At 66.6% G+C, this 22,030-nt stretch overlaps 2 protein-coding genes across 3 annotated transcripts; both read left to right on the top strand.

Moving 5' to 3' along the window:
• Positions 1 to 1,955: 1,955 nt before the first annotated feature.
• LOC111154575 (hes family bHLH transcription factor 5) lies at positions 1,956 to 2,613 on the top strand. Its single transcript, XM_022514224.1, has 3 exons — positions 1,956 to 2,009; positions 2,084 to 2,249; positions 2,330 to 2,613. Exons 1-3 carry the CDS (start codon positions 1,956 to 1,958, stop codon positions 2,611 to 2,613), a joined length of 504 nt encoding a protein of 167 aa, XP_022369932.1.
• A 2,764-nt stretch (positions 2,614 to 5,377) lies between these two features.
• Positions 5,378 to 20,688, top strand: LOC111154654 (pantothenate kinase 4). 2 transcript variants are annotated; one of them, XM_022514441.1, is made up of 19 exons: positions 5,378 to 5,544; positions 9,326 to 9,408; positions 9,721 to 9,935; positions 10,421 to 10,604; positions 10,841 to 10,933; positions 11,277 to 11,430; positions 11,518 to 11,699; positions 12,259 to 12,340; positions 12,842 to 12,942; positions 14,962 to 15,117; positions 15,772 to 15,884; positions 16,074 to 16,161; positions 17,505 to 17,656; positions 18,470 to 18,525; positions 18,649 to 18,698; positions 19,070 to 19,259; positions 19,494 to 19,594; positions 19,677 to 19,745; positions 20,220 to 20,688. In XM_022514441.1, the coding sequence occupies exons 1-19, from the start codon at positions 5,421 to 5,423 to the stop codon at positions 20,637 to 20,639; spliced, it is 2,613 nt and encodes an 870-aa protein (XP_022370149.1). In that variant the 5' UTR covers positions 5,378 to 5,420; the 3' UTR covers positions 20,640 to 20,688. The 2 variants fall into 2 exon arrangements, with proteins under 2 accessions (XP_022370149.1, XP_022370150.1); XM_022514442.1 differs by having other exon boundaries at positions 19,070 to 19,174; positions 20,220 to 20,603.
• The last annotated feature ends 1,342 nt before the right edge of the window (positions 20,689 to 22,030 follow it).

The raw sequence follows: 22,030 nt of genomic DNA on the forward strand, positions 1-22,030 counted from the left end.
AGTAGGGCCCCATCTGCTCAGAGAGGAGCCCCGGCCCGGGGCCTCCCGCCTCCCACAGCCAGCCCAGGGCCTGGGTCCCCTTCAAGAGGAGTGCCATTAGGAGGGAGGAGGAGGAGGAGGGCTGAACAGGGGCTCCCTATGCTCCCCCTTCAAAGTCACCTGAAGCTTCCCCTCTGGAAGCTCCCCAGCCTAACACACCCCAGCGGGTGACCAGCTGGCCCACAGGGCAGCCCTGAGCTGGCTCCCAGCCACTCCTGTCATGACACCGTCCTGCCTGCTTCCCGCCTCGGCCCATTGCTGGGAAACCAAAGGCTCCTTGTATGCGGTGGGGGTGGGGGAGGGGGAGGGGGGTTTCTGGAGCAGGTCCACCAAACAAGCCAGTCATAGCTGTGGGTCCCTGCCAAGACCCCGGCGGAGGGGGGAGATCTGACTGGACCCTTGTTAAAGCCCTGCAATTTCCAGCCACACCTGGACCTGTTCCTGGATTCAAACTCTGGCTGACGTGCCCTGATGCCACCTGCCAGTTCTCAGGACAGAGGTTCCGCCTGCCCGTTGAACCTGACTGGGTCCCTGCCCCCTGGAGGAAGCCCCAGCACCCCCCCCCACCCCCCACCCCCGCCCAATCCCTGTAGGACTCCAGAGAATCAGAGCAAGATGACTGCTCTGGGCAGAGGGGGTGCTCCCGGACGACCAGGGTAGGGCTGGCGGTGCCCAAAACAGCTGGGGGACCTGGGCTTGGCTGGCCAGGCACGAGGATTACCAGTTTTCCCAGAGAGGCCCTAGGGGGCTGTCTGAGCTCATGAAGCATCCGTGTGGGCTCCAGGCCTGTCCTGCTCTGACCCCCATGCCTACCACCTGGCACCCTTCCTCCTCACCCGCTGGCAGAATGCCCAAGGAAAGCAAACCCCACACGTCCCCACCAGGCTGGGCAGCGGCCAGCGGGCAGCAGAGGCTCCCCCCACCCCCGTCTTGTATGTGTGGTGACCACACACGTGTGTCAAGCACACCCCTGGGGCCCTGGGCTCTCCTGTGCTCTGCGGACCGTGTGCTCGTACCTCCTGCAACATGGGGCAGGGCGGGGCCCCGAGGAGCACTGGCTGGTGCAGGGCACCCCAGATGCCGTTGCCTGACAGGCTGCTCCCCGGAAGACAGGGTGCAGCAGATCCTGGGGGGAGTGCCTCGGCGCCAGACCCCATGCTGGGCACTTCAGGCGCTCTGCTACCCTGAGTCTTCCCCAGGCTAAGCCACGGAAGCAGGCAGCCCGTTTTCCAGCCCTGAAGAAGTCAGGTGACAGCCTGGGACTTATCACCTCAGCCAGCAGGTCTGATTCCAAAAGCGTGGGTCCCTCTTCCCCCTTCCACATGCGTACAGGAAGACTGTAGCCTCCTCCATTCCACCCGCCCTGGCATGGGTGTGGGGTGTGCAGCAGGTCCGGGTCAGGGAGGGTGCCCAAACCACTGGAAGCCCCCAACTCATTCAGTGGAAAGCTGTTCCCGGCCTAGCCTCTGCCAGCCAGCGGCGGGAGACCCCAGGAGAGGCGAAGGGGAGGGGAGAGAGGGGCCCGGGAGGGGCACCACTCTTTCCTGCTCCCCCCCACCCACCCCCGCCCCCCATCCCCGAGGCCTGGGAAAAGACAGCATATTGAGGCGCGGGGCTCCCAGCATCAGGCCCCGGGATGCTAATGAGGGCGAGCGCGTTCCCACAGCCCGGACATTGTGCGGAGCGGCCCACCTGCTCCTCGGGGAGCGCCCATTGTGCCCGCGCCAATTCACAGGCAATTTAGCGTGCGCTAATGGGCCGGCGCCTTTGTGCGGCCCGCCCGGCCATTGGCCGCCGAGTGTGGGAACGGCAGCGGCGCCCGGGCCCCAGGCGCCTGCCCGCCGCCGCGCCTATATAGGGCCCGCCGGCCCGCCGGCCGCCACTGCCCGCTCGCCCGCCGCCTCTCCGCGCCAGGCATGGCCCCCAGCACCGTGGCCGTGGAGCTGCTCAGCCCCAAAGAGAAAAACCGCGTAAGTGTGCCGCCGCCCGCCCCGCGCCCCGCGCCCCGCGCCCCGCCGCCGGCTGACGCGCGTGTCCCCCGCAGCTCCGCAAGCCCGTGGTGGAGAAGATGCGTCGCGACCGCATCAACAGCAGCATCGAGCAGCTGAAGCTGCTGCTGGAGCAGGAGTTCGCGCGCCACCAGCCCAACTCCAAGCTGGAGAAGGCCGACATCCTGGAGATGGCCGTCAGCTACCTGAAGCACAGCAAAGGTGAGCCGCGCCCCCCGCCGCGCCCCGCGCCCCGCCCCCCGCGCCCCGCCCCCAGTCACCGCCGCCCGGTCTCGCCGCAGCCTTCGCCGCCGCCGCCGCCGCCGGCCCCAAGAGCCTGCACCAGGACTACAGCGAGGGCTACTCCTGGTGCCTGCAGGAGGCCGTGCAGTTCCTGACGCTGCACGCGGCCAGCGACACGCAGATGAAGCTGCTCTACCACTTCCAGCGACCCCCCGCCGCACCCACGGTGCCCACCAAGGAACCCAAGGCCACGGGCACCGCGCCCCCACCCGTGCTCACCCCCGCCAAGGCCACCGCTGTCGCAGCACGCCAGCCCACCTGCGGCCTCTGGCGGCCCTGGTGACCCTGTCGGCCTGGCGGGTGGCCACCCCCGAGGACCGGAGGGCCGGCCAGCCTGCTCCTCTGGCCATCCATCTGTCCCTCCTGGGGCTTGGACAGGCCCCCTTCTCCGGAAGGCTCTCTCTCCAGGCTGGCGGGCCAGCAGGAGGGTCATTCTCAAGAGAATGTGCTTGCAGAGTCCTTGTCACTTAGGACAATCAGGGCCCACCTTCTGCCAAGTGTCTGACTCCATGGGGTTGTTCTGTGTTTGCATTTCAGCAAGTGACTTCTGGGAAGTCCCCGCCGCCTGGGGTTCTATGATATTTGTAAGTGTCAGGGGCTCGGTCAGCCGGTGCCTCCACGTGTAGAAGACTTTCTTCAGGGCCTGCTGCGTCCGGGCCAGGGGGCCTGGCGGGTGGGCCGTGCCGTGGGCACATTTGCCTTTTGTGAAGGCGGAACTCAAGGTGTATCCTCATAGGAACGAGCGTCAGCCTGGATGGGCACAGAAGGGCCACACGAAGCCGTGGCCACAAGGCCCCTGCGCACACTCGGTTGTCTAGCAGAGGCTCAGAGTGGGCTTTGGGGGGAGGGTGGGGGTCTCCACCATGATCCTCAAAGGGTCCCTGTGTGTGGGTGGGTGTGTGTGGGCAGGATCTGAATTCAGAATTTGAGCCGCCGGTCCCGTGGGAGCCCACGGGCTGGCTCTGCAGATTTCCAATAAAACCTGACCAAGCAGCCCTTGGGTCTGTCTCTTGTGCTGTACGTGGGTTCTTGGCAGCCGTGGCGGTGGGGGCGGTCTGCAGGGGCGGAGGAGGCCACGCACCATCATGATCCCCAGCTGTGGGGGGAGGTGTCTCTGCCAGTCACCCTCTGGACAAGGCAGAAGTGCTGGTCCCAGCTGAGGGAAGGCAGGAATGAGGACAGAAGATGAGCAAGCAGGGGGGAGGAGGGCCGGAAGAAGAGCAGGCCCCATAGAACCCAGAGCCCATGTACAGCAGGAAGGGATGCTGGAGTCATGGCCCCTCACTAGCTCCCTGCAGGTGGGGGACAGGGCAGGGGGGCACTAAAGTGACAGCTACGGGACTTTCCAGCTCTGTTCGGCTGAAGGGGATGCAGAGACCCTGGCCTGCAGGGGGCCCTCCCTGCAGCAGAAGGGGTTCGGCTGGGCCACACCGCACGGAGACGGTGTTTGCCTCCACCCTGGCCTTCCAGCAAGGCCAGCAGCCCCTGTCCCCGGAAGAGCTCCTGGGAGCAGCCGCTTGGCTAGTCCACGGGTGGCTCTCCCGCCCTCCGTGCAGGCCGACCGTTTGCCAGGGCCGCAAGAGGCAGGGCTGGTGACGAAGTCGCCAAGGACAGTCCCTCGCCTCGGAAAGGGCACCTATTTTTAGGCAGGGTACTGGACATTGGTTGAGTCCGCAGGAGCCTAAAAGGGCGCAGGCTCCCCAAGGGACAAACCCACCCATGTTGGGGGGAGGGGAAGGAGCTGGACATGGGGCCAAAAGCCTTTCACGCGTCATTGGGGCCGTGGGGCCCAGGCCTGGCCGTCCTTCCTCTTCAGCATGCCTCGCCCCACTGCCCTCTGGAATCCTTCAGTCCACTCCGAGCGGAATCCAAGGCGCCCTCTCCAGGCCAGCCCATCGCCTGCCCCACGGCTTTCCCCTGCAACCCACAGACTTCCTGCCTGTGGGCAGGCGTGTCAATGAATGGGGAGGGGGGTGTGCCTCCTGGCCAGGCCCACACCCCCCCACCCGTGGCCCAGGGTCCTCGAAGCTCCAGGCCTGCGTCCTCTGGGACCAGGCCCTCTGCACTCTTCCCCTCCAGGAGCCCCCACCCGTTCGGCACCCACCCCTTCAAAGATATTCGCAAGGCTGCCTCTCCAAGGCTGAAGCCCATGGCCCCCTCCCCCCATCACCCCCTGGAGCTCCCAGTTTCTGCTGCCCCACAGGCCTGTGCTCCGAAGGCCTTGCCAGGGGGCTGGAGACGCGTTCAACAGAGGCTGAGGTCCAGAGACACAAAGTAACCAGTCCAGAGTCACCTGGGAGTCCGTTGCCAAAGCCACCTTAGGGACCCTCTGTCTGCCACCAACACTGTCTGGGCTCTTTTCCTAAAGCGTCTAGTGCCCCTGAGGGACACGCATCCCTCAAGGGTCTCCCAGCCATCAGAAGCTTCCCAGCAACTGGCCCTGAAACCCGTCCCGACCACCATCTGCAACTGCACTCCAGCTTCAGGAACCGTTTCAGCTAGTTCTCTGCAAATGCCTGTAGACTCTCCACTTTGCCAAAAGGCAGCCTCCTCCAGGCAGGCTGCAGTGCTTTCTGCTGCACTCTCTGCAGACCTCACCATCAGAGTGAGTGTCCTCCCCAGCGGTGCGCAGGTGTGCCATCCACCGTGCACTGGTGGTGCCTCGACAGCAGGGCCCCCCACACCCCCATTTCCATGGGGCTCTCGCAGCCCACAATCCTTCGCTCCTAGACAGCCGGGCTGGTGGGTCACCCGCGCCTTGATTACAGCGGTGCTCATGGACAGAGGCAGGTCTTTGGAGCCCCAGGGACCTCCTCTGCACTAGCTCACAGCACTGGACGTCAGCATCTGGCCAGCTCGCCGAAAGGGCAACAAAGACAACAGTCCAGACGTTTTTTGTTGGGCCAACGGCCTTGGGGACCCCGGCTCAGGCGAGCCCAGTGGCCCTCCAGCCGCGGGGACCATAGGGGCGGGCGGGGAGGGGCAGGCCCGGACGTCTCATTAGCATAATATATGCGCGGAGGGCGTTTAGCAGTCAAATATATGCGCATATATCTCCATAGATGATTAGGTTGGCCGGGCACATTCAAAATGGCGGAGTGTGGAGCGAGCGGCAGCGGGAGCAGCGGGGACAGCCTGGACAAGAGCATCACGCTGCCCCCCGACGAGATCTTCCGCAACCTGGAGAACGCCAAGCGCTTCGCCATTGACATTGGTAGCCGCGGGCGGGCGCCGGGAGCCGGGCGGCGCGCAGCGGGCGTGGGCGCCGGTGGCGGAGCCGGCGGGCCGGGGGCGGTGGCAAGGACGAAGGGCGGGGCGCGGGCCGCCGGCGCGCACAGCCTTTTGGACTTTGTAGTCCGCGGCCCGCCGGCGCCCGCGTTCGCCGTGGCGGCGGGACTACCACTCCCGGCAGGCGCTGCGCGGCCGCAGCGGGGCACGCCGGGCGTCGTAGTCCGGTGCGGAGAGGCGGGCGGCCCGGCAGCCCCTCGGTGGTCCATCTCCGTAGGGTCGGGCGCCGGGCGGGGCCTGTGCGGGCCGCGAGAGGGGCCCGGGGCCCGCCGTCTAGGGCCGCGCCGAAGGTGGACGGCGGCCAGGCCTCGGGGCGCGGGAGTCCTCTGCGGGCTGCCCGCCCGGGCCCAGCCCGAACCCTCCCGCGGCCGCCTCAGCTCCCGGACGGCTGACATTTGGCGGGAGTTTGGAGGACCTGGACGTGGACCTGGGGGCCCTGGCTGGCGGCCTTCAGAAGCCTGCCTGTGCCGCGCGGCCCGCGGCGGTGCCCCAGGGCCCCGCCCAGCCTCCGCCCTACCTTCCTGCGCCGGCCAGCCCCAGACCCTTACCCCGCCCTGGCGCCCCACACCTCCCAGCCGCCCCTGTCACAGCCGACCCGAAGTTGTTTCGAGTCACCGGCTGTAAGCGGCCAGGTGGGCATGGCTCCTGGGCAGCGTGGCGCTCGGCGGCCCCGCCCGGGTCCACCCAGGGATGGAAGGCTGTGTCCTGCTGCGGAGGACACCCGGAGCAGGCCAGGGCGGGCGCAGGCTCAGATCCCTGCGGCGGCCTCAGCTGGCTTGTGCCTGCCAGCAGCCAAGAGTGGGCGCTTGCCCGCCGTCCCAGCCACTGGTCCCACGCCGACCTGTGGGAGCTGGGCAAGTGTGCTCCTCTCCTGGAAGGAGCTGGGGCGCCCTGGCAGCCCCGGGTGGCCCCTTGGAGCCATGTGCATGGGATGCTTTTGCCACCCCCTGCTCCCAAGAGTCGCTCTGCTGTCTGGGACTTGGGTGGGGGAGGGCGTCCTCCAGGAGGTGGGAGCCGAGGGGAGGTGGGGCTGGATCCCCTGTTCTCAGCCTGCAGACTGCCGGGGTGGTGAGCAGCGCTGCTGTGGGGCCCTGACCTGGTGGCAGGTGTGCGAACGAGCCCATGTGGAGCCCGGCACAGGAGGAGCGTGCGCCTGATGAAACGTCGTGCCCGGGTGCATGTTGGGCTGGCGAGGGGAAGCTTAGAGGCCCGGCTTGGGGGGTCCTCCACAGCCAGGCTTCCCAGAAGGCCCCTCAGGACCCTGCTCTGTGTGTCTTCAGAGACCCGCCCGTGCCTCCAGGTGACCGGGCCATCGGGTGTGAGCCCTCGGGCACCCACCGGTTTTCCGGCACGTACGCTGGGGTGCTGCTGCTTGGGAGCGAGTCGGCACTTAGCGTTTCTGAGGTGTAGCCAGAATTGGCTGGCCGCAGGGTTTACCTTTGATCTTCTGTGTGGTCCCCAGGGGCAGCTTGTAGCCATAGGACGCAGGCAGTCCAGGAAGGTGTCCTCTGGCGCCAGCCCAGGCGGGGCTCCTGGGCAGAGGACACTCGGGATATTTTTAGTGTCCGTGTTCATTTCCCCTCTTGGGAGATTCCCTGGGTCTGGGTCCCGTGTCTGTGTTTCTCCAAAGGACACAGTCATTGTTCCGAAGGACAGACCTCGCGTGCATTCCCAGGGTTGGTAGGAGGTCCCTGCTCAGGTGTGGGTCCTCAGCCCTGAGCGCACCAGTCCCCGTGCGCGTCTACAGTCTGCTTTAAAAACAGGCTTCTCCGCTTCCCCTGGCCTCTCCCAGGCCTCTTGGTCCAGCAAAGCTCGGCTGCCCTGTGTTCTCGGCCTTTTTCTCTCCCGGACACTCGTGTCAGCCGAGTGGATTCCTCACTTGGAAAGCACTGGGGACATTTTGTCAACACAGATTGGGGTGTCCCGCGCCCCTTGTTGCCCAAAATAGAAGGACAGGCCAAGAAGGCAGAGGAGGGGACGGCCCTGAGTCAGGCCCCGTAGGTCTGGATGAGTGCGGGGGTCTTGGCTCAGGGGCTGGAGAAGGGACACAGGGAGGCTGCTCTCACGGTCCGGTGCTCCTGGCCCTGGACTTGGGAGGCTGCAGTGAGCACAGGGCCGCATGCACTGCCCCTCTTAGGCTTGACGTGCCACGACCTGTGGCTGGGAGCTGGGCTGGCGTTCACTAAATCCAGGGGATCTGAGCTCTCCTGCTCTGCCTGCCCCCTGCCCCTGTTCTGCTCTGTGAGCTCAGTCCAGTTCAGGCTGACGGCCCTGCTCCGCACGTTCACACTCACCTTGCAGACCCCTGACTCTTCCCTCCCCAGGGGGTGTGGAGAGACGTGTCCGGGCTGCTGGGCATTGCCCCATGGGGGGCGCGTGGCGTGGGGCACACAGACCTGACTTCCCTCCCCCCAAACCCCAGCACTCATATTTGCTTGGATTTAAAGCGCATCCAGGGAACACACAGCCTGAAACTGGGTTTCCGCAGCAGGTGAGGGGGGCTCGCGTAGGGTCGCTTTTTGGAAAGTCTCTCAAAGTGTATCTTCATCCCTTTGCGTTGCTGGCCTTTTTAGGAAACCGTTAATTCAGAGTGGAGGACGCTCTGGCCAGGCGGGGATTAGGGGCAGGGAGAACGGATAAGGAGGCTTAAGACCAAGTTCTCCCGCTAAAGCCCACGGCCTAGGGATGAGGGTAAGTCTGTGCCTGTGCCAGGGTGGCCTGAACAGGGCCCGCCAAGGGCAGGTCACCGCCATCCTCGCGGGCCCGTCCACACTGCGGCGGGCTCCCAGCGCCCACTCTTGACAGTGGGTTTCTCGTCCCTGGACCAGCTTCAGCCCTCAGATGCTTCCCGCCTTGCGTGTTTCTTGTATGTTCCCTCGGGATCGTGTCACAAAGCACCGGTCAGAGATGAGCCTCAGCCTCCCCCTCACCTAGGGCTCGGCCTCACCTGGGCCAGCCCACGGAACCGGGCAGGTTTCCAAGCGGCTCTCGGCTCCGAGCCTCCCGCCCCTCCTCCTCCTCGTCATCACCGGCTGTCGCGCACGGACCCACTGGCCGCCTCACTCCGCACACTCGGAAGTGACCGCCCAGGACGGCTTTTTAAGTGGCCCTGAAACGTGTTTTAGGCAAATAAAGCCTCTTCTGCTTCCCGGTGCTGGGCTTCCCGGGGTGCGCACAAGGCTGGCTGGGAGGAGGAGACCCTGCTGCCCCCCCGTGTGGCCTCCCTGCGCAGAGCCGTGAGAGGGTGCGCTGGTGACAGCAGCCCCTCCTCTGCCCGTCCGCTCTGGGAAAATACTTCTTTTATTGCTTTCCCACGCCGTCACCGCCGGCTGGGTGCTGGTCCGGGAAAGCTGTGTACTCGCCGGCCTCCTCTGTCGGGTCATTTTCACGGTCAGAGTCTGACATGGAATTTTTCTGAACCACTCATGATCGCTGAGGCTTCCCGGAAGCAGGACGCTTTCCTTCCCCCCCAGGACTGGATGCGGAGGGGAGGTGGACAGGCTCAGGCCTGGTGTGGTCTCAAAGACAGCGGAGTGTCTGGGTCTCCCAGTCGATGCCCTTCCTCTGCCCGGGGCCCTGCAGAGTTTTGGGCTCAAGTTACACCAAGTGCCTCACGCACAGGACAGTGTGGCAGAGACCGTGCGCGGAAGAGCCTTGGGCCCTCCCGTCCGGCTCCTGACTTTGCCCGTCTGTGTCTCCCCTGCCAGGGGGCTCGCTGACCAAGCTGGCCTACTACTCCACCGTGCAGCACAAAGTGGCCAGAGTGCGGTCCTTCGACTACTCGGGCAAGGTGAGCCGCCTGGCGGGCTGGGTGGGCAGGCAACGCGGTGCCCCCGCCACGCGGTGCTCTCGTGCTCTCCTGGCCCCCCCGCCCCCACCGCTCACCCCATCGGCTTAGCTTCCTGGATTCCTCACGCGAAAATCCCTCCCTGCTCCCTCACTCGGCCTCTCTTCCGCCAGGGACCCCAGCAGGGCACCTGTTCCCTCCCCGCCCTCCCACCTGAACTCCCCGGAGAGCTGTGCCTGTTCAGGGCCCTCATGTCCACATCCTTCCCTCCCCGAGGGCAGCACGCGCACCCAGACCCCCGCCCTCTACCCGCAGGACACAGAGCAGGACCACGAGCCGCCCTACGAGGTCTCTGTGCAGGAGGAAGTCACCGCCCGGCTGCACTTCGTCAAGTTCGAGAACACCTACATCGAAGCCTGCCTGGACTTCATCAAAGACCACCTCGTCAGCACGGAGACCAAGGTCATCCAGGCCACCGGGGGCGGGGCCTACAGGTTCAAGGACCTCATCGAAGAAAAGCTGCAGCTGAGGTTGGTGGGGCCGCAGGGCCTGGGGGAGCGCAGGGGCCGCTGGCCTTGGGTCTCGGGTCGGGCTCTGAAGGGGCTAGGGTGTGAGCTGGGCTGGCATCAGGCTTCTGGTGGCCGAAGCCTAGGACGGCCTGGGTGGCCGAGGAGAGAAGGGGGCCCTGCTCCTGCGGCAGCGCTCCCCGTCCTGCTGGGGCAGAGGTCCCTGACATCTTCGCCCACGTGGGGAGTGAGGCTGGGGCCACACACGCAGCAGAGTTCCGGGTCTTCGGGTGCGTGCGGCTGGCCCGTCCAAAGCCATTTGCAGGGCAGAGGGGAAGGGGCCGGTCTGAGTTGTGTCCGGTGCGTGTCTGGGAGCCACGCGTCCCTCGCAAGTGGGCGGCTGAGCACGGCCGGGAGGGAGCCCTGGAGGGAGGGAGCCCGGGGCCGGCCCAGCCCCAGCCGCCGCGTACAGCAGAGGCGCTATAGTGTCCAGGCTCTGTCCCTTGCAGAGTGGACAAGGAGGACGTGATGACATGCTTGATAAAAGGCTGCAACTTCGTGCTGAAGAACATCCCCCACGAGGCCTTTGTGTATCAGAAAGATTCCGACCCCGAGTTCCGATTCCAGACCAATCATCCCAACATCTTCCCGTATCTGCTGGTCAACATCGGTTCTGGAGTCTCTATTGTGAAGGTGACGCACGCTGTGGGGGTCACACTTGCGGCAGCCGGGCAGGGGTCGCCGTCTGCCGGGGCTAGCCGGGTGCGGCTGGGGGGCCAGCTTGGGCTGTCGGGGGCACGGCAGGCAGCCCAGGGGCGGCCCTCAGGAATGGAGTTGCCCGTGTCTGGGCCGCCCCGAGCCCCCATGCCCCATGATCCGCAGGGTAGGGCCGGGCCCCTGCTGACCAGCCTCCCGCACTGTGCGTGCAGGTGGAGACCGAGGACAGATTCGAGTGGATCGGTGGCAGCTCCATCGGGGGCGGCACCTTCTGGGGACTTGGGGCTCTGCTCACCAAAACAAAGGTACTGCAGGGGCCGCAGGGAGATGCCGTGGGCTCTGCTCCGGGTCCTGGGTCCCAGACCATCTCAGGAGGGGGGTGGCAGCTCCGAGGCTGGTGACCGGGGGACCGGCCAGGGACCCCGGGCCTCGTCCTGGCCGTGGTTCTTGGTCGCTGCAGGATGCCCTCCGTGCTGCCAGTGTCGTCCGGGGCAGTGGGCGGCCCGCGGAGCCCTGACTGCCTCTCTGATGCTCAGCTTGACCCCCTTCCCGGACTCAGGAGGGCCTCCTGGCCCACCGCGTGCGCCCCGCGGGCTGTGGCAACGCCGGCGGTTCCCACAGCCCCCCTCCCGGCCCCCGTCCCTGCAGAAGTTCGACGAGCTGCTGCACTTGGCCTCCAAGGGCCAGCACAGGAACGTGGACATGCTGGTGCAGGACATCTACGGCGGGGCCCACCAGACCCTGGGGCTGGGCGGCAGCCTCATTGCCAGCAGCTTCGGGAAGTCGGCTATGGCCGACAGAGGTACCTGCTCCCTGCGACGCCCTCCGCGTGCCGCCAGCCCCCTCGCGGCCTGGCCCTGCCCAGCAGCGCCCGCCTGTGCCCCCCCAGAGTTCTCCAAGGAGGACATGGCCAAGAGCCTGCTGCACATGATCAGCAATGACATCGGGCAGCTCGCCTGCCTCTACGCCAGGCTGCACGCCCTTGACAGGGTGTACTTCGGCGGCTTCTTCATCCGCGGCCACCCCGTCACCATGCGCACCATCACCTACAGCATCAACTTCTTCTCCAAGGTGACCCCCGCGGGCCCCTGGAGCTGCCGCTCCTCCCGACCCTCCCCGATGCTCACGAGCTCGCCCTCCTGCCCTCCCCGATGCTCTGGCGCCAGCCCTCCGTGTCCTCAGAACCTGTCGACCAAAGGGCAAGGGGGCCCAGGGCAGGCTTTTCCCGGGCCCCTGCCTCTTTGCCCTGGCGGGTTCCAGCACTGGGCGCCGCGGCCGTCTCAGAGTTGGTTGCGGTGGCAGCGGTGGGCACGCGGGTGCCGTCTCCCCCGTGGATGAGCTGAGCTCAGAGACGTCCTTCATTCCCCGGGACACTCTGGGCTGGGCCTGCGAGTGGGGTGGTTGGGTGGGTGTTAATTTTGTGGAAGAAGCTGGTCACTCTCTGATTTCTCCAAATGCCAAGCTTTTAACTTCAGCCCTGAATGTGGTTTTGTGGACGAGTGCGTCGCGGACTTTTCGGGAAGCCTCTGCCACATAGGGAGGCGGACAGCAGGCGGCGGGTCGGTTCAGAGCTGCCCAGACTCCCCCTGTGGCGGCGAGGCCAGCTCAGGCGGGGGTCTTGCTGTGGCAGGGGGAGGTCCAGGCGCTGTTTCTGAGACACGAGGGCTACCTGGGAGCCATCGGAGCGTTTCTTAAAGGAGCGGAACAAGACAGTGAGTCCAGCGGCCAGGGTGACGTCGCGTCCCGGCAGTGCATGGCACATGGGGAGCAAGAAGCCGTAGAGGCTGTGGAAGTGGGTCTCTAATCTTCCCGGGAGGTGCCGGCCCACTGCCTTCACTCTCCCTCTGGAGTCCAGCACCTGCGTGGCGGTCTCAGTGGGCCAGGTGGGGGCGGGGGCAGGGGCTGGCCCTCAGCAGCAGTCCTTCCTTCTTCCGAGGGGTCGTCTGTGCGTGACGAGGGCGAGGAACATGCCTTGGCGGCCTGCCCGTTGAAGTCCACTTGGAGCGTGTGATGGGGAGGGCGGGCAGGCTGCTTTAAGACGGTTGGAAAGGTCCAAGTAGTCATACAAGGGTTCAGTACTAGCGAGAGAGACCACGGTGCCACGGCCCCAGGCTCCCTTGGTATTGTGGGGACCTTCTGTGGCGGTCGGGCCGTGCTGGGGTGTGGGTGCAGAGTGGTACCCCCGGGGTGACCCCTGGTTTTCTCCTGTCCAGACCCTAACCAATACAGCTGGGGAGAGAACTACGCAGGCAGCTCCGGGCTGATGAGCTCGTCCCCAGAGCTCTGCCCGACGCAGCGGGCCAGGAGCGGCACCGTAAGTGCGGGGTCCTTGGTGGGGTCAGGTTCCGAGACCCCCTGTCCTGGGGCAGACTGGCCACTGACCGACCATGGACATCAGGACGATAAGAACAGGGGTGCTGGCTTCCCTCCTCAGGCCCCAGCATTTCTATGTTTTCCAAAAGTTCCACGGGAGCCCCAAGACTGTGTAGTCCAGGCCCCCGTTTGCAGGGAGAATACAGTGTGTGCTTCTGCGGGACCGTGGAGCCACTGACAGCAGAACCGGGGTCGGCACCAACCCGGGCCCCTCCCCTTAGACCACGTTCTCTGCCTCATGGTTTCAAACCTGACGGAGGCACAGAGCCTCTTGCCCTGGGAAGTTTCCTACCCATTGCTCGACCCCCAGCTGGGGAGACACCTGTGTGACTGGGCAGGGGCTCCTCCGTCCTGCTGAGTGGGCACAGAGGGTCTCCCACCAGGACCAGTGTCAGCCGGACACAGGACGCTGCCACCATGGCCCATACTGGGGAACTGACAGGCTTACTGAGGACGTCCCCCCAACTGGCATGTCGCTCTTATAAGTCTCTGAGCACTTGGCAGAGCTCGGGCACCGGGCTGGAGAACCAGCTGGACGAGTCCAGGCGGCCAGTCTGGGCACACGGGTCAGATTGCCTCCTTCAGGACCAGCCTGGTGGCTTTTCGGATGCAAAGCTGGTTTTCAGTTGTAGACGCAGGTTCTCTCACGAGTCGGCGTAAGCACCGCAACAACACGGGATCTGATCATGACTTCCCTACGAGAGCCCCTCCCAGGGCCCCGTGCGCCGGGCCCGGCCGTGCAAGTAGGTGGCATGTGCAGGGTCTCCGCATCTTTGATCCCCACTTCTGATCTGTGGAGGCACGACGTGGATTCCTGCCTCAGGGATCGCAAAGCCAAACGGATACGTGAGCGAGGAGGGCGAGTGTCAGAGCTGGCGTGCGTGCCGGCTTGCTCTGCGCCGCACGCACCCGTCCTGCCGGGTCTCTGTGCGGCCTGTAAGGCAGGAGCAGAGGCTCCCTCCACACACGGGCGTGCAGAGCCTACATAAGGCAAAGCTGAGGCTTGAACCGCTTGTCGGCCGGGCGGGGTGCCCCTGAACACCGGGCCGAGGCCCCAGAGATGGGCGACCGTCCACTTCTTTCATCGCGTGGAAATGCACCAGCCGTTTCCTGGCTGAGCGCCCGGTCACTCGGGCACCCTGAGAGCCAGGGTGTCCCCAGGTGCAGGCACCACAGCCCAGAGCACGCCTGCCCTTTGCCCTCCCAGCTCGCCATTCTGGCCGCCGGCAGACAAGGGCGGAGTCCGGTGCGCGGCCACAAGCAGAGGGCTGCCGGGCTCGTGCCGAGTGAGGTGTGAGCACGTCCCCGGGGACCAGGGCTGGTGTGACACCAGCCTCGTCTGAACAACAGAAAACTTAAAAGCACCAGGTGGCTGAAGGACGGCTCCTCCTGAAACGACCGGAGCACGTGCTTATGGCTGGTGGTCCCAGGTAGCACGTCGGGCGGCAAGGGGTCCTACCCCTCGGCGTAGCCAGGGAGTTGCTTCCGGACGGCATGTGTGGTGGGCACCCATGCTGTGGAGAGAAAGGAGCCAATGTGGGAGCCTGGACTGCCTGCCCCACGGGGTCTCCGTGGCCTTGCTGTGGGCACAGTACCCCGGGAGTCACGGAACAAGGGCCGACTGGGCAGAGAGGGGACCACGCCTGTGGGGGCTGGAATAGCAGAGACGGGGCCAGAAGTGCAGCCCACGTGTGTGGGGAGAGCAGCACGGAGCACCAGCAGAGTCACTGGGAGGGAGGGGGCCTCTGTGGGGTTGGACGGACTCAGGATCGGGGTGCCTGGCTCTGGGCACCGAGGCCGGGAAGGGCTGCAGGGTGGGCGGGCGGGGCCCGGGAAGAAGGGGCCTGTCCACCCCGTCCTCGTCCGCTCCCCCCAAGGAGCTGCTCCTCAGACTGGCACGAGGGGTCTCGGTCTTCCAGAACCGCCCGGCTGACGCACATGTCGCCTCTTGCCCTCCCAGTTTGACTTGCTGGAGATGGACCGGCTGGAGCGGCCACTGGTCAACCTGCCCCTCCTTCTGGACCCTTCTTCCTACGTGCCTGACACGGTCGACCTGACGGACGACGCGCCAGCCCGCAAGTACTGGCTCACCTGCTTCGAGGAGGCCCTGGATGGGGTGAGGGCTTGGGGTGGGCCGGGAGCCCCCGGGGACGAGAGACGGGCATCTCTGGACACTGGGGCTCCCAAGGAGCAAGCGACAGTTGTGGGGGGGGTTGCTCAGTGGCCGTGGGGTCTGTGTCGGACTTTGAGGGTTGATTCCTGTTCTTTGGGTGTAAATGCGACCCCAAGGGCTTCGTGGGTCCGCACCTGGGGCTGTGCCAGGTCGCCGCGCTGGTCATGGGTTTGGGCAGAGGCACGCGGTTGACGTGGGGTCGGGGGCCACGGCGGTGTGATTCCAGGCCCCGGTGGGTTGCTTCTCGGGCCTTCCAGGCCCCTGCGAACGTGTGTCTCTCTTCTGTCCTCATAGACCTCCAGGCTCTGTCCTCTGAGTGAGGGGCCTCCAGGCCGGGACCTCGCCATGGCCTCCGAGGATGGTCCCAGGCCACCTGTCCCCTTCCCCCCCCCCGCCCCCGGTGCCACAGGAGCTCGTCCTGGCCGATGTGGCTCTGAGCCCCGGGTGGGGGCCAGCAGTGACCCCATTCCCACCCCACAGGGGAGAGCCCGGGACCCCGATCGCCAGCGGCCGTGGGCCTGTGTGTGGGGACGTGCTCAGACCACGGCCCTGGCTGCGCGGAGGCCGGGGCCTTGCTAAGCGGCCTGTGCCCGGCAGGTGGTGAAGCGTGCCGTGGCCAGCCAGCCGGGCTCAGCGGACGCGGCCGAGAGGGCCGAGAAGTTCCGGCAAAAGTACTGGGGCAAACTGCAGACGCTGCGGCATCAGCCGTTGTGAGTGTCCGCGCTGGGCTCCCGATAGCCGCCCTGGGCGCTGTGTACCTCTGCCTGGCCTCCCCGCGCACCTGCTCCATGGCCACTCTGTCGCGAGGACACCCTCCAAGGGCAGAGGCGGCAGGGGGGCGGGGAGGCGTGTGCTTGGCGGTCGACCCCCTGAGCTGCCTTCTTCCGCCTCTTTCCCAGTGCCTACGGGACCCTAACCGTGCGCAGCCTTTTGGACACGAGGGAGCACTGTTTGAACGAGTTCAACTTCCCAGACCCCTACTCCAAAGTGAGTGCCGCCTCCCTGCTCGGGGTTGGTGCCTGCGAGGGGGGCACGGGCAGCAGGGGGCAGGGGCACGGCCTGGCGCAAGCGCGGGTGGTCTCTCAGTGGGCGGTACCTGTCTCTGGCCTTGTGGGGTCGGCGTCCGGCCTCAGGATTGGCATTTGTGGACACCAGTCCTGCTCTCGCAGGTGACAAGCCCCCCGAGCCCACCAGCCGGCCGAGAGGTACCACCCTCCTCCTTGGACTGTTGTGCCCAGGAGGCCATGTGCCCGGGGATGGCGGCCAGGGCTCCGAGCCAGTGCCGCATAGCCTGCCTCCTGCCTCCTCTGCCCTCAGACAGAGTGTCTGGGGATAGGGCGTGGGGCACCTGCGAGGGTCTGATTCTCCCACCGTGGCCCATCTCTGCCCTGCCTGGGGCCACGGCACAAGCTCCCCGCGGCCGTGTCTGCGTGTGCCCCCGCGGCCGTGTCTGCGTGTGCCCCCGCGGCCGTGTCTGAGTGTGCCCCCGCGGCCGTGTCTGAGTGTGTGTCCCGCGGCCGTGTCTGAGTGTGTGCCGTGGCCGTGTCTGAGTGTGTCCCGCGGCCGTGTCTGAGTGTGCCCCGTGGCCGTGTCTGAGTGTGTGCCCCGCGGCCGTGTCTGAGTGTGTCCCGCGGCCGTGTCTGAGTGTGTGCCCCGCGGCCGTGTCTGAGTGTGTCCCGCGGCCGTGTCTGAGTGTGTGTCCCGCGGCCGTGTCTGAGTGTGTCCCGCGGCCGTGTCTGAGTGTGTGTCCCGCGGCCGTGTCTGAGTGTGCCCCGCGGCCGTGTCTGAGTGTGTGCCCCGCGGCCGTGTCTGAGTGTGTCCCGCGGCCGTGTCTGAGTGTGCCCCGCGGCCGTGTCTGAGTGTGTGTCCCGCGGCCGTGTCTGAGTGTGCCCCGCGGCCGTGTCTGAGTGTGTCCCGCGGCCGTGTCTGAGTGTGTCCCGCGGCCGTGTCTGAGTGTGCCCCGCGGCCGTGTCTGAGTGTGTCCCGCGGCCGTGTCTGAGTGTGTGCCCCGCGGCCGTGTCTGAGTGTGTCCCGCGGCCATGTCTGAGTGTGTGCCCCGCGGCCGTGTCTGAGGTGTGCCCCGCGGCCGTGTCTGAGTGTGTCCCGCGGCCGTGTCTGAGTGTGCCCCGCGGCCGTGCTGTTGTCAGTCAGTAGGGGTCAGCACCCGGTTTGCTGGAGCGCCTGTGACAGCGTGCTGGGCGTCCGTCCCCTCAGGGCGGCCTCGTGAGGATGTCCGCAGCAGGGTGCCCTGCCTCTGCCTGGTCCGCCGAGGGCCTGAGGGAGGCAGGGCCGTGCCTTCACGCCGAACAGCGACTCGCCTCTCCCCGCAGGTCAAGCAGAAGGAAAATGGAGTCGCGCTAAAGTGTTTCCCGAGGGTGATCCGCTGTCTGGACGCCTTGGGCTGGGAGGAGAGGCAGCTGGCCCTGGTGAAGGGGTTGCTGGCGGGGAACGTCTTCGACTGGGGAGCGAAAGCCGTCTCTGAGTAGGTGCCGCTGCCTTCGTGGCCCCTCCACGCTTCAGTCCTGCCCCTGCCTGCTCACTCCGTCTCGGGCTCAGGGCCACGGCCCGTCCTGTCCCCCTCGGCCACATGTACTGCCCCAGCTCAGTCCCCGAGGAGGTGGCAATGGGGGGATGGGGTCCCGGTGCCCTGGCCCCAGGAGTGGGCGGCGGCTCTCCTTCCTGGCTGTCCCGAGCCTGTTCAGAGCAGGCACATGGAGGGCTGGGCTGTGGGTTTGGGGCATGATGTTTTCAGACACAGACCCAGATCTGGGCTTTGCATGTTACGGTGGGAATCAAACCATACTTAACGGTTGAAATTGGGAGATGGAGGTGCTTTTCGAAGGAGCTCGCAGACGTGGGTGGGAGCAGGTGGCCCAGGGGCCCTGAGGGCGTGGCACCCCCAGCCCAGCCCTGAGCCTCTCCCCTTGCTGGATGCTTGTCTTCTGCCTGGTGTCCTGTCCTTGCCCTCGCTGGGTCTGTGTTGAGAAGAGCCCTCGTGTCCTCTTTACCCGTGTCACTGGCTGTCCCTTTGAGTGTCATGTTGGGGCGTGTGCCAGGCGAGGCTGACCCAGCGCCTTGCCGGAAGCTGCCACACACTTGGGACTCTCACCCCTCACTCCGCCCCCAGCTCCCCACCACGCCCCGTGTCCTGGAGTGGGCTCATCCAGACCGCCACGGCTCCGGGGCCTTGAGGCTTGCGCACTCCGGATCCTAACGGGCTCAGCCCATGTGGGCTCCACAGTGAATGCCGGAAGCTGAGGTTGGGGTTTTGTGACTTGCTTTCTCCCCCGTGCAGCGTTCTCGAATCTGACCCCCAGTTCGGCTTCGAGGAAGCGAAGATGAAGCTGCAAGGTAGGGGGCTCCCGTCCTGTGCTGGGACTTTGCCCTGCAGGGGAGGGAAGTCGAGGGCACGGCTGCGGGAAGGGGAGCGGGCCTGCCGGGGCTGGGGCGGCTGACTGGCTCCGTGTCCCACAGAGCGGCCGTGGCTCGTGGACTCCTACAGCAAGTGGCTTCAGAGGCTGAAGGTACACACCATCGCCCCCGCCTCTGCCCCAGGGCCAGGCCGTGCTCTCAAGGCCCCAGGGGAGGGGGGTGGGCACAGGAGGTGGCACGGGGCCACTCCAGGGCGGTGCACCGAGGGCCCCCCGGAGCCACGGCCCCGCTCCCCCAGCCACTGCCCCCTGCAGGCTCTGCTGGTTAGGTCGGTGGCCACGGCTCAGAGGTCGCTGGGGACACAGTTCTGGAAGAGCCACAGGCGCGGCCCGCCCCCCGCACCCCAGCACCTGCGGGAGCCTGCAGCCCTCGGCCTCGGCCCGCGGGGAGCGTGGAGTACGGAGGTGTCTGCAGCGCTTGGACGCGCCTGTTCCCGACTGAACGTCATGGTTTTGTCTTACAGGGGCCCCCTCACAAATGTGCCTTAATTTTCGCAGATAACAGTGGAATAGACGTCATTTTGGGAGTCTTCCCCTTTGTCAGGGAGCTTCTCTCTAGAGGGACGGAGGTGAGCGTCCAGGCCGCGGCGGGACCCCTGCCCTGGGCCCTCCACTCGCAGTGGGGTTGGCGCCGTCGTGGCCTCTGTGGGGCAGGTAGGTTCGGGTGAGGCTCCTCGCACCACGGACCTTGGGTCAGCCCGACCACAGTGTTCTGGGGCCGTCTTCGTCCCGACCCAGGAGCCGGCCCTCCTGGAGGCCAGCGAGCAGTGAGAGGTCGTTGGGGTCGCGCCGCTCAGCCGGCAGCCCCGGGTGGGTGGGCAGACAAGCGCTGGCTCGGCGCCGGGCGACGGCTGAGATCCCTACAAAGCTCGGGGCATCCCGCCGCAGGTCATCCTGGCGTGCAACTCGGGACCTGCCTTGAACGACGTCACCTACTGCGAGTCCCTCATCGTGGCCGAGCGCATCGCGGCCATGGACCCCGTCGTCCAGTAAGTAGCCAGGAGCCCGGGGTCTGTGTGGAGAGGTGGGGGCCCAGCAGGAGGGGTGCTGACCGGTCCCTGTGCTCTGCAGCTCGGCGCTCAGGGAGGAGAGGCTGCTGCTGACGCAGACGGGCTCCAGCTCCCCGTGTCTGGACCTCAGGTACCCCGAGGCACCTCTGTACCCATCCCTGGCCTCCCTGTGTGCCCCAGAAGGCAGCAGCCCCTCGGTGGGGCCCCGGGCGGATGGGCTCGGGACCCCGGGCTGCACCGTGGGTCGGGTGGGCCCCATCTGGTGAGAGAGGCAGACGCCCCCGAGGTCCCTTGGCACTGATGACCAGGTCGCCGCACTGGTGTTTCAGGCCCTAGGGATCCTAGAGCAGGAGAAGCGGGCACCGGGAGCCGGCTGGGGCCAGGACATTCTCAGGGCCGACCTCCTCCCTTCCCGGGGTGGCTGTCAACCCGGAAAGGGGTTTCATCGCGGAGAGAAGCGGCGTTAGGGCCGGGGGCGGGCGCTCCCCAGGCATCCCTGCCAGTCACTGCCCTTCAGGGACACAGGGCGTGGCGTCTCCCTGGGGACAGCTCAGTGCGGGGGTAAGGCACCGCCATCCCCCTCACAGCCCCTCCCTCCCCGCAGCCGCCTGGACAAGGGGCTGGCCGTGCTGGTCCGGGAGCGAGGCGCGGACCTGGTGGTGATCGAGGGCATGGGCCGTGCCGTCCACACCAACTACCACGCGGCCCTGCGCTGCGAGAGCCTCAAGCTGGCCGTCATCAAGAACTCCTGGCTGGCCGAGCGGCTGGGCGGCCGGCTCTTCAGCGTCATCTTCAAGTACGAGGTCCCGGCCGAGTGAGGCACCGGCCCCGCCGGGCAGCTCTGCTCGGCGCTTGTCAGGGACGTGCTCCGACCGCAGCAGGGAAACCGAGTTCCAAGCAGAGCGTTCGTGTCGCGCACCTGGGACAGGAGCAGGAGCCAGGCGTGCCCTGGCGCGAGCGTGTGCCCTCGGGTCTCTGTGATGCTGCCACGTTCGTGCTGGGAGACGCGACTTTTGTCCAGTGAGACATGCGTATTGGAATATATTTAACTGTGAAATAATCTTTTATACACACACGTGTACAGATGTAAATCCGCGCTCACGTCTCCGGCAGGCCAGCGGGAGCTCGGGGCGCCCAGATAGAGCCCGCGGTGACGTCCGGCTGTGCCAGGTGCTCTCAGACAGTGGCCCCACGAGCCTCTCCCTGGGTGGCCGCGAGTGGGGTCTTCCCTCCACTTACTGCTGGAGCCCCTGATGGTATGTGGGCTGTGGGCCGCAGCCGTCCCGTGACACCCCATGTCCTTGCCAGCCCTGTCACCAGCACGTCTTGTCAGGGAGGGCCGTCCTGTGTGTCCGCAGCCCCCACAGCCCCCACTGCACCCAAGACGGATCGGGGCCGGGCCAGGCTGGGCCACGCTCCTGACTGGAGGCGGCAGCCGCAGGAGGGTCTTCAAGGGCTCTCAGGCTTGGTGGCCGCACACACTCCTGCTCAGACCCGACCCCGTCACGGGGCCGTACGCCCAAGCCCAGAGCCCTGTCCCCGGCCCTCGGAGGGCTGCACACTGCCCTTTCCCGCAGGGTGTGGGCCTGAGCCACAGCCGCTGCTGCGGGACTGCCGCCCACATGCACGTGGAGGGGGCTCGGCTGAGTCACCTGGGAGTCAGCCCCATCCTTGATGCTGCAGCTCCCGCCAGGGGCCGTGGCCACTCCTGCACCTTCCTTCCAGGCCCCCAGTGAGCCACGCATGCATCAACCCTAGCCCCACGGCTTGTGGCTGCTTGGGCCAAGCCGGGTCTGTGCCCCCAGTGGCAGCCATTCTCAGGGCCCCTAGGCCAGGTTGGCCCAGCAGGGGTTCCCCATGAACCCCCGCCACCCACAAGGGTCCCCCTCCCTCAACCCCACCACAGTCTGACCTGCGTCTCCCCAGCCGACACCGCTGCACAGCTCAGCAGGCTGTGGCCCCCTTTGTGTGGCTTCCCTGGCCCCTTGGCCCAGTGACCCTCTGCCCCCTGCTTCCTGGTGCAGGGAGAGCCCAGCATGGATGCCCAGGAGGCCCCAAAAAGTCTGGCCAGAGCCTGGCTCAGCCCAATATCCAGACGCCCCACAGTTCCTCCCACCCGCCCAGCTTTGCCGTCAGGGGCTGCAGTGCCCCCGCCCGGGCGTCAGCTGGGCAGAGCCGCTCAGGCAAGACCTGCCCTGCCGCCAGCACCCTCTGGGACAGACCCCGGCTCCCCAGGTGTGATGGCAGGTGGCTCCCAACCGGGGCCGGATGGGAATTGGCCCTGCTTCTCAGCTCCAGGAGCCCCAGCAGCCAGCCTGGCCCAGAAGCCCCTGGCTGACGCCCCCAGGTGCCCTCTTTCAACACAGCACAGATTCTAGGGACCCCAGAGGCCAGGCACACCTCCTAAATGCTCTG

The sequence above is a fragment of the Enhydra lutris genome, unplaced genomic scaffold (genome assembly GCF_002288905.1).
Source record: "Enhydra lutris kenyoni isolate GAN:26980312 unplaced genomic scaffold, ASM228890v2 scaffoldscaffold38, whole genome shotgun sequence".
In the NCBI taxonomy this organism is placed as follows: Eukaryota; Metazoa; Chordata; class Mammalia; order Carnivora; family Mustelidae; genus Enhydra; species Enhydra lutris.

Excerpts from the sequence above, each read along its gene's own strand:
- LOC111154575 (XM_022514224.1), top strand. The coding sequence starts at position 1,956 with ATGGCCCCCAGCACCGTGGCCGTGGAGCTGCTCAGCCCCAAAGAGAAA. Across the intron at positions 2,010-2,083 it reads GCCCCAAAGAGAAAAACCGC|CTCCGCAAGCCCGTGGTGGA; the intron begins GTAAGTGTGCCG and ends TGTCCCCCGCAG. Across the intron at positions 2,250-2,329 it reads CTACCTGAAGCACAGCAAAG|CCTTCGCCGCCGCCGCCGCC; the intron begins GTGAGCCGCGCC and ends GTCTCGCCGCAG.
- LOC111154654 (XM_022514441.1), top strand. The coding sequence starts at position 5,421 with ATGGCGGAGTGTGGAGCGAGCGGCAGCGGGAGCAGCGGGGACAGCCTG. Across the intron at positions 5,545-9,325 it reads GCGCTTCGCCATTGACATTG|GGGGCTCGCTGACCAAGCTG; the intron begins GTAGCCGCGGGC and ends CTCCCCTGCCAG. Across the intron at positions 15,885-16,073 it reads ACGCTGCGGCATCAGCCGTT|TGCCTACGGGACCCTAACCG; the intron begins GTGAGTGTCCGC and ends CCTCTTTCCCAG.